This window comes from Mustela erminea, chromosome 7 (assembly GCF_009829155.1).
Source record: "Mustela erminea isolate mMusErm1 chromosome 7, mMusErm1.Pri, whole genome shotgun sequence".
In the NCBI taxonomy this organism is placed as follows: Eukaryota; Metazoa; Chordata; class Mammalia; order Carnivora; family Mustelidae; genus Mustela; species Mustela erminea.
This window is the reverse complement of record NC_045620.1, coordinates 87,188,795-87,204,089: the sequence shown is the minus strand read 5'-3', so window position 1 is coordinate 87,204,089 and position 15,295 is coordinate 87,188,795. Positions and strand designations below refer to the sequence as shown.

The 15,295-nt window shown below is 36.0% G+C and overlaps 1 protein-coding gene across 1 annotated transcript in view; it reads right to left on the bottom strand.

Moving 5' to 3' along the window:
- The window catches only part of APLF (aprataxin and PNKP like factor), a 78,493-nt gene that overhangs the window by 41,386 nt on the left and 21,812 nt on the right, over positions 1–15,295 (bottom strand). Inside the window, exons 3-5 of the mRNA XM_032352305.1 lie at positions 11,871–12,043; positions 8,014–8,161; positions 7,567–7,699 (exon numbers count right to left, since the gene is read on the bottom strand). Of these exons, the coding sequence (XP_032208196.1) occupies positions 7,567–7,699; positions 8,014–8,161; positions 11,871–12,043 (454 nt within the window). The remainder of the gene's footprint in view (positions 1–7,566; positions 7,700–8,013; positions 8,162–11,870; positions 12,044–15,295) is intronic.

Genomic DNA, 15,295 nt, shown 5'->3' with positions numbered 1-15,295 from the left:
AGGATTAAAGGACAATTAAAAGTAAAGTTCCATTCAGATTAATGCCAACTTGAAAACACTTATTTGCATATCTCATAAAAGTATTAAGCAGCACTTTGGCCAGGAGCTCCAGCCCTGGAGAGAGCCACACCAATATGCTAATATGAACAGATGTCATCTTTGAACTGCTTCACCTTACCTCTCTGAACTCTGGGCTTTATCATTCCAATGAAAGGAATTATAATAATAACAACTCATAGAGTTACGAGGAGTAAATGAGGTACAATATATAAACTATAGCAGAGCATCTGATATGTGTTAAATATATATTTTTTTATTTTAGCACTGAATTTCTCTAACAGAAAATTTAATATCTACCCAATGAATTTGACATATAATTATTGAGCTCCTAACATCCACAGTGAGGAATTCAACTTAGTAACAGATTAAGAACCCAAAATAAAAATGGAAAAAAAAAGAACCCAAAATAACCCCAAAACAAGAGTGATCACCACAAACCTCACCAATTTCGAAAATAAGTCTCAATAACAATGGACACTGTACCCCATATAATATTTACCTGAGGTTCAATATATATGGCAAACTCAAGTCAGTATAATATTTTCTTAATAAATCTATGATTCCTCTCATCAGAAAAAAAATCTATTCTTTTTTTAATTAACATACAATGTACTATTTGTTTCAGGGGTACAGGTCTGTGAATCATCAGTCTTACACAATTCACAGCATTCACCATAGTACACAAACTCCCCAATATCCATCACCCAGCCACCCTATTTCTCCCCCCCTCAAAATCTACTGTTTTTAAGAGGACAATTTTCACTTTTAATTATCTGTCTCCCCTACACTCAAATGACAACTTCCTGAGGACAGAAACTTTATGTGTCGTGTTCACCATTCTCTCCTGGTGTCTCCAGCACCTAGAAATGTGTCTAGCATAAAACTCAATAAATGTTTGACTAAATGAATTGTGACCATAAGCAGAATTGGTCCAAAGATTCCCTGGAGAGTCTGAATATAGGTATGTAAGGCAATCCATAGTCACTAATGTTCTAAAGCAAGGTTTGGCAATTTTTTCTACAAAAAGCCAGAGCGTAAATATTTTAAGTTCTGTTGGCCATATAGTGTCTGTCATAACTACCCAACTCTGCCTCTATGGCGTAAAAGCAGCCACAGACAATACATGCAGGGATGAGCACAGCTGTGTTCCAGGAAAACTTTAGTGACAAAAACAGGCAGCATGCTGGATTTGGCTCATGGGCTGTAGTGTACTCAAATTTGTACGAAAGGATATTCAAGTGGCCCGAAATAACAGTCCTTCATTAAAGTTAGGAAAGAAATACTGTCCACATTATTTAATAAGAAAATCAACTGAATCAATATAAACATAATGTATATACATAAGAAACTTATGAATAAACTATTCAATAACTAAACTTTGCCTAAATTACTTAAATATTTCCTTTGAATCTAAATTAGGAAGATTTCATATCATTTTAGAAACTGTCAGGACTATACAGCTTCATGCAGCAAATGTCCAAATGCTACAACAAATATGAATTAGTCAAATCAAGAGAAATAATCAACTTACTATACTAAGAACTAAATATGTAAATTAAGACACAGCCTTTGCCCAAACACCAGTTTACTATATTCCAAGTGTCACACATGTACATAAAATCAAAAACAAGGGGCACCCGGACAGCTTAATCAGGTTAAGCATTAGGCTCTTGGTTTTGGCTCAGGTCATGATCTCGGGGTCGTGAAACTGAGCCCCAGTTTGAGATTCTCTCCCTCTGCCCCTCCCCAACCCCCAGCATGCTCTCTTGTTCTCTCTCTAAAATAAATAAAATCGTCATTTAAAAATCATAAAATTAAAAATATATATTTAAAATATTCTTCAATATTCCAAGTTCTCCACTACAAATATTCCTTCTAGGGACCAGAGCTCATTTCTTTTTGCATAAGAAGAAGCCATTTTGGTATTGTTGTAAAGATCCTCTTTACAAAGAGTACATAAAATAAAGAGCTTAACTAGTTCATAATAATCTTCAAATCTGGCATACCAAACACTTTTCTAAATCTGGAATAGGTACTTTGGGCTCTCTGCTCAGCAGGGAGCCTTGCTTCCCCCTCTCTCTCTGCCTGCCTCTCTGCCTACTTGTGATCTCTGTCTGTCAAATAAATAAATAAAATATTGATAAATAAATAAATAAATAAATCTAGAATAGGTACAGTTAAATGACTGCAGTAGGATAGAAAATCTGCTAAAATCAATCACTTCATTTTTAATATTACTAGTTGCATTTACTTATATGAGCTATTACACTAACAGTATCTGAATGACAGATAGCTCAACTACACACACGTCATTCCAATCACATCCATCCAACTTCATCCTCTGAAAGAACCCCCCAACAGTTATATTAACAATTCAAAGTGTATCCTTCCCAGCTTGCTAAGGTTAACCAAATATACCTACAAATATATACATATATATGTAAACACACACAGGACCAAAACTATAAATGCTATTATTCTTGTGGGATAAATACATAGAATCTGTAGATCAAAGAGTGCTGTATATTTAAATATGTAAGAAAGACTGGCAAAGCAGTCATATATTTATTGCCTACTTTTATTTATTCTTCTGTAGTATGTCATATACTAGGTCCAAAATTTCTGAGTTTTACCTTCCTTTTTGTTGCTAAGTAATAATTATTAACCTTCTATGTTTTAGAAGTGTGACAGATAACATCACCCAGTAGGTTTGGCAGTCTGCTACTTGCCTCTGGCTTGGTTTTTGGTGTCTTCTGCACACAAAGCTTTTGTTCTTGTTTTTGTTTTTTCACTTTTAACCTAAATGCACCTGTTAATTTTCCCCTGATGGTTCCAGGTTCCCTCTCATCATAAGAAAGGCTCCCAGAAGTAATAAAAATATTGTTCCCATATTTTCTTCAAATGCCTTAATAGTTTTAAATTCTACATTAAGATTATTAATTCAATAAAATTTAAGAATATGGTATGAGGTAGTGCTCTAACTTTGTTTTCTTTCAAATGGAAAGTTAATTTTCCCAATATCATTTATAATAATAATTTACCCTCTCCCTATAAATTTGAACTGTTAATTTTTAATATATTAACTATATGTTAATTTGATCTGTTTCTGGATGTTTCATTTCATTTTTTACTGGTCGAACTTAACTATTCCTATTCCTGCTAGAACTATCAATTACTAAAAGTAGGAACCAGGCTCAGATTGTGATATAAAAAGATCCTCTAAAGGAACAGGTATTCCTGTTATTCAAACTGTCCTTGAGCATATAAGGAAAAATCTAACTTTGTTCAAGACTTAAAATCTGACATAGATGGCACACATGGAGGAAAATAATAACCACACTTACGAATACAGACGCCAATGTTCTAAACTAAGTATCAGCAACTCTGATCTAACAGAGCTTAAAAATAATAAACCATCATGACAAATCAGACTTACTCCAGGACCCCAAGCATGGTACATTAGGAAATCTACCAACATCACTAATTACACTGACACATGAAAATGCAGGAGTATTTCTTTTTTTCCTTTTTCTCTTTTTTAGGCCCACCCCCACCCCACTGCTTGCCTACGCCCTCCCCTGCCTGCATCCCTATCTACCCCTTTGCAGGACTATATCTATACTAAAAAATTCATCAAAGAATTCAATAGTTATTCCTGAAGGAAAAAATAAGAAAACATCCTAAACATGGTAAGAGTATCAAAACTGAATACCATTTTAATGCTGAAATACTAATAGAATCCCTATAAAAATCAGGAATAAGATGGAGCTGTCAATTTTATCCATTTTTAAAATTACAGGGTCTAGGGTGCCTGGGTGGCTCAGTTGTTAAGTGTCTGCCTTCAGCTCAGGTCATGATCCCAGGGTCCTGGGATCAAGTCCTGCATTGGGCTCCAGGCTCAGTGGGAAGCCTGCTTCTCCCTCTCCTACTCCCCCTGCTTGTGTTCCCTCTCTCATGGCGTCTCTCTCTGTCAAATAAATAAATAAAATCTTAAAACAAAAAATTACAGGGTCTAGTTCATGAAATAAAAATTTTTAAAGACAATAAACGGAGCAAAAAAGTCAGAACTACCGTAATTTTGTAGATATGACTGTACAGCTAGATAATCTGAGAGACTTAAAAACTATTAGAATTACTTGGATAATTTAGCAGGACTGCTGGAAATTAAACAGAATAACTACCACTCAAGTAAAATTTAAGTTACAGTCAAATTAACAGAATTTCAGTTCAACATTTATCATCTGCCTTGAGTGGTCATGTGGAAAATATTCAGAGTACAAAATTAAATGCAAACCAAATGATTTGGGGACTACTTTAATCTTTTTCAGCATGTGCTACTTTTCATCACTCCATGTTGGAGGGTTAGTAGATGGGAGAATAAGCGTTCTATAGAGCAGAATGATTTAAAAATTTAAAAGCTCCTTTTGCAATCCAGCACAACTGTCATAGCCCAGAAATTATGACTTGTCCTGGAGCCTAGGAGGCTAAGGGAACAGAAATGACTGGAAGCCAAGAGAAAAGAAGTTCTGAAAGCCTATGCCCAAATATATTCACTTGTGAATCACTAAGGGACATGAGGAAAATTTTAGCCCAAGCCTGAGAAACTCATGATAACATCCAATGGCTAGTATCTGGGAACCCAGAAAATAAACTAGAACTATATTGGCTGAGAAACAAAAAGGACAGCCTAATCACAGCAAAAATTCAGATATATTTATGGATTAAATCAAGAATTAAACTAAGAAGAGATCTAGGAGAGCATGCAAGGGCATATTAAAACAAAAAAGCATAAAAACACCACAACTCAGAAAAGGTAAATTTAGGTGGCTGCATAGTGACACAGCTCAGCATGTGGGCTTTAAAGTCACACAGAGCTAGGTCTCAATTATGGCTCTGGCCTTTATTACATGATCCTGGATAAGGCATTTAACATCAGTTCATGTTATCTGTTTTGTACCTAGTGACACAAAAGGTTCCAAAGTATCAAGTTAATCAGATAATCTAAATAGGTATCAATGAACAAAGTATAGTACTAAAAAATGTAAAAGACATAGGAAAGTAACCTACTTCTAAATGAGTCCAAAATGCATCCTAGAAATTGATTTTTTAAAATCTCTAGCATTGGTCTATTGATCTGGATGATTTATTACTTAAACAAACAAATAAAACAACAACAATGATAATAAAGTACAGGGCAGAAAAAGTCAAATTATTTTGATTTTTAATTAGCTAGATTCAAGTGCTAAACTATTCCTATGTGTATTTCTCACTCTTTCTATTTCTAAAGGAATTAAGTAACCTAAGTTTTCTCTTACATGTACCCCCAAAGTCTGCTTATGAGAAAGAAGACATGTAGAATCCAAACATTTTTCTATCTTATTTTGAAGCTTTAGCATTTTAAGTACATCATGTATTACATAATATTCTTATCCAAATCAATGGCAAATTGTTATCCTTTGCATTTTTAAGGTGAAGTACTCAAAAAGGTGCTTCATATTTTATTAGGGTACTTCTGGCTAGTGAAAGTTAATAGTTATTTTTAATTTGAAGCAAAATGTATTTTGGACTATTATAAGCAAGCTAATAGTGGTAGCACAGAAGCAGTTACCGCGCAGAACAACTCTGAAAGAAAAGGACTTGCTTGCAGGGAGGCAGCTGACATTGTTCCAATCTTTAGTCAATTGAAGTTATTCTCTATATTTGAGAAACTGGTCTACTGAGAGAAAGTGCTAGCTACCCCATCTCCACCACCATTCACCACTCCCCATTTCCTTCCTGCAAACTGAGGAATTACTGCACTTAATGAGAAATGTTACTGATAAAAATGTTACATATGTAATGGTGGGTGGTGGAGGTTTGAAAACCACTATACTGGAATAAAATTCTTACCAGGAAATCTTGGGTTTATATATGAAAATTCTCCAGATCACATCTCTCACAATATATAATATATAACCTACTTTTCCCAAGAGGTCACTCTGATCCTACGAAATTCCAAACTCGAATTAAATAAGGAATGTTTAGTATATAACATATGTGATCCAAATCTTGAGACTGCTTCTATGACCACGATGCTGAATATGAGAAGCAGTGAGAGCAGTAACAGTCAACTCCAGCACGTATTCAGTTCTGCTCAGGGTACAATGGCAGAGTAGTGTGACTGAACTATTCATGCCAAATAAAACCAGTATAAATTTTGGACAAAATATTAAAAAACAGCTATTTGAAGGCATTGCAGAGTGATGAAAAGGCAGAACTGGAAAAATTAAGTATAAGCCGGTTTGTGAATCTGTAGCTTCCCCCTCCCCATCCACCCAGGGCATCTCCCAATCCACAGGTGGCAGAAAACAGCCTTATTGGTTTAACCGGCCAGAGCACAGACTCTGAGGTTTGGTAGAGCAGTTATAAAGTTAGGAAGCCTCAGAGGGCCATGAACCAAAATTTACATTTAAAACTGACCCAAGTCCTTCACTGGCTGCTGAGCCACATGTGGAAGGACAAGCAGCAGATGGAAGCTGCTAGGACTAAGCAGAGGCTGTGGCTGGTGACTGCAGCAGGGGAAAGAGCGGGCAGGGTCCAAATTAGTGCCTATTAGAAGAAGATTGCCTAGTAGGCCAAATTAATCACTATTAAAACAAAAATATTTCTTCAGACGAACATAAAATAAAAAATCTCTATAATATATCATTCATAATATCCAATATCCCATAGGAAGTTACTGAACTTGAGAATAAACAGAAAATGTGACCCATATAAAAGAAAACAGGGGTGCCTGGGTGGTTCAGTGGGTTAAGCCTCTGCCTTCAGCTCAGGAAATGACCTCAGGGTCCTGGGATAGAGCCCTGCATCGGGCTCTCTGCTCAGCAGGGAGCCTGCTTCCCAACTGCTCCCCCACCCCCACCCGCTGCTCTGCCTACTTGTGATCTCTCTCTCTCTCTGTCAAATAAATAAATAAAATCTTTAAAAAAAAGAAAGAAAGAAAGAAAGAAAGAAAACAAGCAGTCAATAGAAACTACACCCAAGATGGCTACAAAGTTGCAAATAAAAGACTACAACAATGCAGTGAACATTATAGTCTTCAATGGGAATGGCCAGCAGCAATCCCCATGGTATCTGCCATGACAGTGAGCTATACTGGGACAGAGGTCCTCTTCTTTGACTCCTCCAGCACGTAATCATGTGTGCCTGGCAGTTTTTAATTTAATTAAATTAATTTAGAAAGCTGTGCTGAAAACTGTGCTGACCTTTTATCACTGACATGACACCAACAGGTATGTTTGAAAATCTACATTACCAGCACATAAATCTGGCACATAAATCAAAGGTAATTAGCAGGATGGTGTATGATAAATGACATAACGCAATAGCTTATGTTTTAAGTTAGACTTCATGTCCACATCTAAAGAAATGTTAGGCTAAGTGATACACTTACGCAATCACTAGTCTATCTCCATTTGTTCAGAAAAACTTCCAAATTCTGCTTAATGTTTTCAAAACAAAACCTACCCCTCTTGCTGATTGTTGCTGAAAGGTTTTGGTCACCGAGATTTTCTGTTAACATCCATGCTGGAAGGATTCTTCTCCTCTGCTCAGGATTTGACTGTTGCTTACTATGGTCTCTACATTCACCTAGGAAACACTAAAAAGACATCTATATCTTAATTATTAAAAATAATTGTGCAACCTTAATGAAATTATAAAATTATTTACTTTGCAGGAAACTACCATTAAAAAAACCTATCTGCAAGTATGGGCTGAATTACTCAAATTTCTCAAAGAAAGAAATTCATTATCTCTATTAGTTGACACTGTGGACTACTGTGATATTCCGTACAGCTTAACCTAAAAGCAGCAATGCCGGTAATATTGTCATGATATAGTTCACTTCAGTTGTCTTTTCTCTCCTTGAAATAAGGAGTATGTTAAAAATGGATGAGATCTTAAATTTCTCACCTCACTATTTGCAGAAGTAGTTTGGGCCTTAGCTATTTCTGTACTTCTTTCCAGCTGTGGGGCACCAGTTGTCTCATCAGGCGAGTGAACGGAGAAAGATTTTGGTGTTTCATTCGGTATATTATCTTCATCAAGCATTTGACTATTTCTATAAAATAAAATAATCATTAAAACATTTCTATTACACCATGCCATTATAAATGTAATTCTCCTAAGTACATCTAACTAATGAATTGTGCTCCTTCTCTTGGCCTTAGCAAGACAGATGAAAAAAGCAGATGATAGCACAGAATAAAATATATAGACTAAAATATGTTCTTCAAAAAATACATTTATCTTTCCAAATGATCAGCCTAGAAACCACTAGGTATTTATGAGATGGATAGTAACCATCTCTCTTAAGGCTTAAGAGCTCTGTCCTTACTCAGTTATTTGTCTCGACAGCCCATAAAAGTTAAGATGGCCACCCAGCACCCCAAGAGAAATGCAAACTGTGAGAATAACAGATAAGCTCGTATGGCTTTTGAAGAAAAAAATAAGATCCTGCTGTCATGTTCACATGCAGTTGCTACTGGAGTTCTGGCCAGTATAGCCATTTGTGAAATCTCCCCAAACCTGTAGTCCAGTCGGAAGCTAACTCTTCTGACACAAGAACATCCAAGGTCACATGTGGAACATACTAGCAGAACCAGCTACCTCCCACTTGGCTGCAAAGTGCAGTAAGATCATCCAAAGTTGACGGATTATTATTTACTACTCATACATAAAGACAAGCCAACAAATGTACTTTTTTGAACATTTGTTAAGTTGGAAATACTATTCAGAAATAAAAAGGAATAATCCACTGATACACAACAACATGGATGAATCTTAAAGAAGCCAAACTCAGAAGGCTACAAATCATGTAATTCCATTTGTACCACATTTTGTGCTTTTGGTGTTCTAAGAAACCACTGCCTAATCCAAAGTCACAAAGATTTACACCTGTATTTTTTCCTAATTTCACAGTTTTAGCTCTAATATTTAGGTCTCTGATTCACTTTAAGTTCATTTTTATATGGTGTGAAGTACATTCTTTTGCATTCTTTTGCAAGTGGATACCCAGTTATCCCAACACCATTTGTTGAAAAGACTACTGTTTCTCCCATTTAATTGTCCTGACAATCTTGCCAAAAATCAGTTGGTCATACTGTAGGGGCTTTATTTCTGGACCCTTAATTCTATTTCCCTGATCTATATGTCTTTCTTTATGCTAGTACCATACTGTCTTCATTACTGTAGCTTTGTAGTAGGTTTTGAAATTGGGAAGTGTGAATCCTCCAACTCTTTTTTTTTTTTCAACTTTTAGGAACTGTTTATTTTCCATCAACCTTATTTTCATTTTGTTTGCCTTTGTGGAAGAGCACCTTAAGACCACTCAGTGGTTGTTCCTACCTATTCAGTGGCCTGAGAAGTGGGAGCTGCAGACAATCTTCACTGGCAGGCTGAGCGCTCCAGTCTTTAGCAAGAACTGAACAGATACAGAGGGCACCTGCACACCTCCAGACCAGTCTGCAATTTCACACCGAGTAGAAGTGAACTCAGAAGCTGGAGCATTTGCTCACCCTGAAATCCCTCGTTGGTCATAGGTCCAGCAACAGGCCTGCTATTCGTTTTCAGTCTCTTGAGGATCTCTGGAGAAGCAGAGCTCAGGCACGACCTCCCAAGGGTATTCACAAGAAATGGTACCAGGTATGCACAGAACTTCCCATGCCAGCATTCACCACATCAGACCCACTATTGAGCTCCCTTGTTGCAAGGGATGGCAATGTCCACATAGTGCAGAGGAAAGTCTGCCTTACCCAGAGCGGTGGTAGAAAGGCAGGTTAACGTGAGATGCCTCTCTGAGGATCCAGTCCTTAGATCAGTGACCACCAGAAGTTACCTGGATCTGGTTAGTGAAGGTTTCAGGAGTGACGCAGCCAGCAACAGGAGTGGCTCCAGTTGCAGCAGCAAACTTCAGCAGAGCTCACTGGGCAATATTCCTGGATGATATGACACTGACATCAACTGGTAACATTGGCACGAGCTGCCAGCAGAAGCTTCTCCCAGGTTCTCTTCAGATTTATGATGTAGATGCCATCACTTTTCCTTTTCAGATATACTGTTCCATTTGGAAGTCAAGGGTGGTGCCAACGAACTGGGTTCCTGCTGCAAGAAATTTGAGGACATCCTCTTCCTTCATTGCAGGACATCAGGGGCTCCAGACATTGTGAAAGTTTCCCTTTCAGTTAGAACAGGAATCCCTCAATCCAGCAGGAAGTTTGTTCTGATGGCTTTGGCGGGGTGCTAGGTACCCCACAGGGCATTCATGCAGAACGCCACAGGGACCCTCCTCCCCCGGGTAGTGCAAAAAACTCTTCTTCTTTTTAAAGACTGTTTTAGCAATTAAGTTATTCTTTGGGAATTATGCTTTGGGATTAATTTGCTCCTGTCTGCCTATCTTCTTAAAGTAGAAACACAGATCACTGGGCTTACAGCTTTCTTCTAATACAGGCATTTAATACAAATTTCCCTCTAAGAACTACTTTAGGTTCATCTCACAAATTTTTATTTTGTTTTCAGATTTATTTTTTTCAAAATGTTTTCTAATTCCCCTTGTGATTCTCTTTGACCTAACAGTTATTTAGAAGTGTGTTTAATTCTAAATTTTGGGAGATTTTCTATTTTATAGTTATTGATTTTTTTTAAAGTAACTTCTATGCCCAACATGAGGCTCGAGCTCATGACCCCAAGATCAAGAACTGCATGCTCTACCAATTGAGCCAGCCAGGCACCCCTATTGTTACTGATTTTTAATTTAAGACTATTGAAATCACAGAACACATTCTGTACACTTTTGTCCATCTACTTCTGTTAGTCCAGTTTATGTAGACTATAATTTAAAAACTGACAGCACCTGGGTGGCTCAGTTGGTTAAGCGTCTGCCTTCGGCTCAGGTCATGATTCCAGGTCCTGGGATCGAGCCCTGCATCAGGCTCCTTGCTCAGCCGGGAGTCTGCTTCTCCCTCCACCTCTCCCCCTGCTCCTTCTCTCTCTCTCTCTCTCTCTCACACACCCATACTCTCTCTTGAATAAATAAATGAAATCTTTAAAAAAAAAAAAAAAAGCCGAAACAGTGGCAAATAATCTGCTAATGACTGCCTCAACAAAACTAGTGTATTAATATTAACTTTACATTAGATGTTTATTGTAATACCTCATGTCCTCAGTTTCCCAATTCTATATTTTCTGTTATTTTTACAAGGAGTTATACTAAGCCAGAGGGATTAAATACCTTAATAAAATTTAAAAAGCTAAAAGAAAATATTAAGAAAATGTACTTGGTTTCAAATTACCTATCCTGGTTACTATTAGATGGGAAATACGTTCTGAACACAATGGTAAAAGACACCACATATGCGAGCAATCACTATTGAGGTGTAGGTTTCCAATGTCAAATATTTGCTAGAGAAACACACACGAACACATATACCATACATACCCCATGTAACTCCTAAACTGCAACATAGTTTAATCCTAGAATGGTTTCTACTGAAGCATTTGTGGATGGCTGAGGAATTAGGTTACAATTACCATTTTTTAAAAAATTCTTTTATTTAAGAAAAATTTTAAGATTGTATTGATTTATTTGACAGAGAGAGAGCACAAGCAGAGGGAGTGGCAGAGGGAGAGGGAGAAGCAGGCTCCCCACTGAGCAAGAAGTCGAACATTAGGCTCCATCCCAGGACCTGAAACAAAGGCAGACACTTAACCAATCGAGCCACCCCTAGGTTACAATTACTATTACTTGATCTAATTTCATCAGGCAATCTTACCTTAAAGTACATTCCATTTCTGCTTCACAGGGTGTAGAGGAAACAGAGAAAATGTATTTGTCAACTAGCAAAGAAAAACTGTCTCCAGGATTCAACCAGCGCCATAGATTTCTCTTCAAGGGTAAGAGCTGGCTCTTCTCGGAAGACTGATAAAAACATGGATTTGTGTGTATCTAACAACAACAACAAAAAAATAGGGATAAAATTCTAAATTATGAGAAAAATACAACTAACATGAACTGATCCAAAACTTGGGTATCAAAACAATTTCATTGCAAATTTAGATTAAAAGTCTAATAAATCTTATACTTATAAGTACAATAATTATTATCTATACAATAATTATCTATATATAATTATTATCTATCTAGATTATATAGATAATAATATCTATATTATCTAATTATTATCTATAGATATATCTAGATTATCTAGATAATAATATAATTATTATCTATATATAATTATTATCTATTATCTCTCCTATAAAAATGAGAAGGAGCTAAAACATACCTCTCACTTCTGTAGGAATCAAAGAAAAAAGCAAAGTTATCAATTAACTCGTTAGAAGATATTTCTGCTTTAAGAGGGACCATCAGACATTAGAAGGAGAAACACAAAAAATAATTCTCAGTATGGAAACTGAGTCCCCCAACTTACAAATCCATAATTCACTAATTCCTTGAAAATGGCTAATCTCTTTCATATTTATTTTCTTCCAGTAAATTCTTACTATGAGTAAAAAAAATGAGATATTATAGGAAGAGAGACTTTGATTAAATCTCTCAAGCAAACAACATAGCTTGTTTGGATTGTTTTTGCTCTTCACTGAGGAGTTTTCTAACATAGACTAATAAAGAAAACAGAGCATTAAAACAAAAGCTGCCAATAAAAAATAAGCATTGTTGCCTACATGCCCAAATTAAAAATAAAAAAAAGACAATGTTGAAAGCTATAATGAATACAATCTATCCAGTTCTGGCAATTTAATTTCATGAAGATCTGGCCGTAAATTTTTCCTATGTGTATCTGCAATTGAAAACAGTTCTATTTCCTTTAAATCTGTTAAAAGAAAGGAGTGAAATAAAATTTGGAGATAAAGAGCAGAAACAGAAATTTAAAAAGAGACTTTACAAATTTGTTAGGCAATCATTTTACAGGTCAGAGTTATTTTACAAATTACATATAAGACTTCATAAGAATGAACAGGCAACGGAACACCATATTTATGTAACACCATATTGCTAAAAAGAACTGTGAATGTTTGATTTTTAAAAATCAAGCTGTAATTTAAACAATGTTTATAAACCTTTCATTATGCTCTCAACCACTCCTAATTTATCTCCCAGAGTGGCTCTGGCTCATGGTTAGAGTTTTTGAGGCAGGACAAACCACCAGATTCTAAGCTTGTGTACACTGTTGGGCTTGAAAATTGTTCCGTTATTCCTCAGACTTTTAAATGAAGCCTCCCCTTCCTTGAGTGCACCACAATCATCAGGGTCTGGAATGCTGAGTAGCAGGAAGGACAAGAGTTGGGACAGAAATATCCATAGCTTCTGCCTGAGCCTTGAATGTTCTACAAATGAGGCTTGCTTCTAATAGGCTAAGATAAGATCATGTTCTTATTCCTAAGTATTTTAAAGATTCAGATGAATCTCTAAACAACATTAAATTAACAACAGTCCTAAATTTTCTTTTTTTTTTTAAGATTTTATTTATTTATTTGACAGATAGAGATCACAAGTAGGCAGACAGGCAGGCAGAGAGAGAGGAGGAAGCAGGCTCCCTGCTAAGCAGAGAGCCCGATGGCGGGGCTCGATCCCAGAACCCTGAGATCATGACCTGAGCCGAAGGCAGAGGCTTAACCCACTGAGCCACCCAGGTGCCCCAACAGTCCTAAATTTTCAAAGGTCAAGATGTTAAATACAAAGGCATAATATTCTAAGGGTAGGAAAAGTAAAATGCTTTTTAAAAAAGGAAACTAATTACATTCCTTTAATAAGGCATTACAAACCCAAAGCCAAAGAAACATTCATTTTCAGTATTTTTTACTCAGTTGGATGTACTTAACATTTAAATTTTAAGCAGTAAAACATTTGGTATTTAGCAAATCCAAAGAGAAAGTGAACCAATGTATGTGGTCCATGATCATCTTTTTCTTTTCCTAAAATTGTTCATACAAGGGATTCCAGAACCAAGAGCAAAAATGACATTCCTATAACTAACCTAATACTTGATCCTATAATTTATTATTTTTTAAAATTATGATCCTATAATTTAAACCTAAATAAATATTACTCATTGAATAAGTTTTTAAAATCTATGTCAAACTACGAATGCTTCAGGGCACCTGGGTGGCTCAGTTGGTTAAACATAACGACTCTTGATTTTGGCTCAGGTTGTGATCTTAGAGTTATGAAATCAAGCCCCCTGCTGGGCTCCATGTTGGGTATAGAGCCTGCTTAAGATTCTCTCTCCCTCTTTCTCTGCTTCCTGCCCCCTCTCCCTCTATAAAGAAACAAAACCAAAAGCAACTATATATACTCTAACTAAAAAGCCACACTGACATGAAGACCAAAATAAAGGATAGTTTTCTAAAAGTTATGAAGAAGACAAAAGCTTAGCAATATTAATAAACAAAGAGGGAAAAGATACACACACACACACAAATTTTGGAATGAAAACAATGACATAAGTACACATAAAACTTGGCAGAATACTACAAATATTTCATGGCAATGTATTTGTAAATATGGCCAAAATTGACAATGATCTTAAAGAATATACACCAAACTTACTTAAAAACAAAAAAGTGAGTGTGTGTCTTTTTGAATTAGACCTATCTTTTAAAAATATAATCAGTAATTAAAAATCTTTCTGATCTTTCCCCAACCCAGACCTAAATGGATTTAAATTTTTTCTGAATATTCAAGTCTCCCTGAGACCAGAAAAAGATGGAAAGCTCTCCAATTCCTTCAGTATGGCTAAGTTAACTTTGATTCTAAAAGCAGATAAGGACAGGCAAAATACTGGCAAACCTAAATTCACAGTGAATAAAAAGATATGATCCACCTATATGAGAAGCATATTTTTGGGAAGTGCCTTATAACATATCCATAGGATTATAAGTGCAAACTTAAATATATTATGTTACAATTTTAGAAGTGGTGCAAAGGATGCATTATCCCTGAAGAAATGGAACTAAAATACAAATTAATTTTCCATAGCTTTCTCTTATAATTATCATAAACATTAAATGATTGATGTGCACCACCCCAAAAAGTTCCTCTTATTTTCAATGTTTTCTTTTATTTAATTTGGAAGGCATTTTTTTTTTCTTTCTTTCTTTCTTCTTCTTCTTTTTAACAAAATGAGCTGTGGAAGAGCTATTGCAGTATTTTATAGCCATTTTCCAAGTATACTCA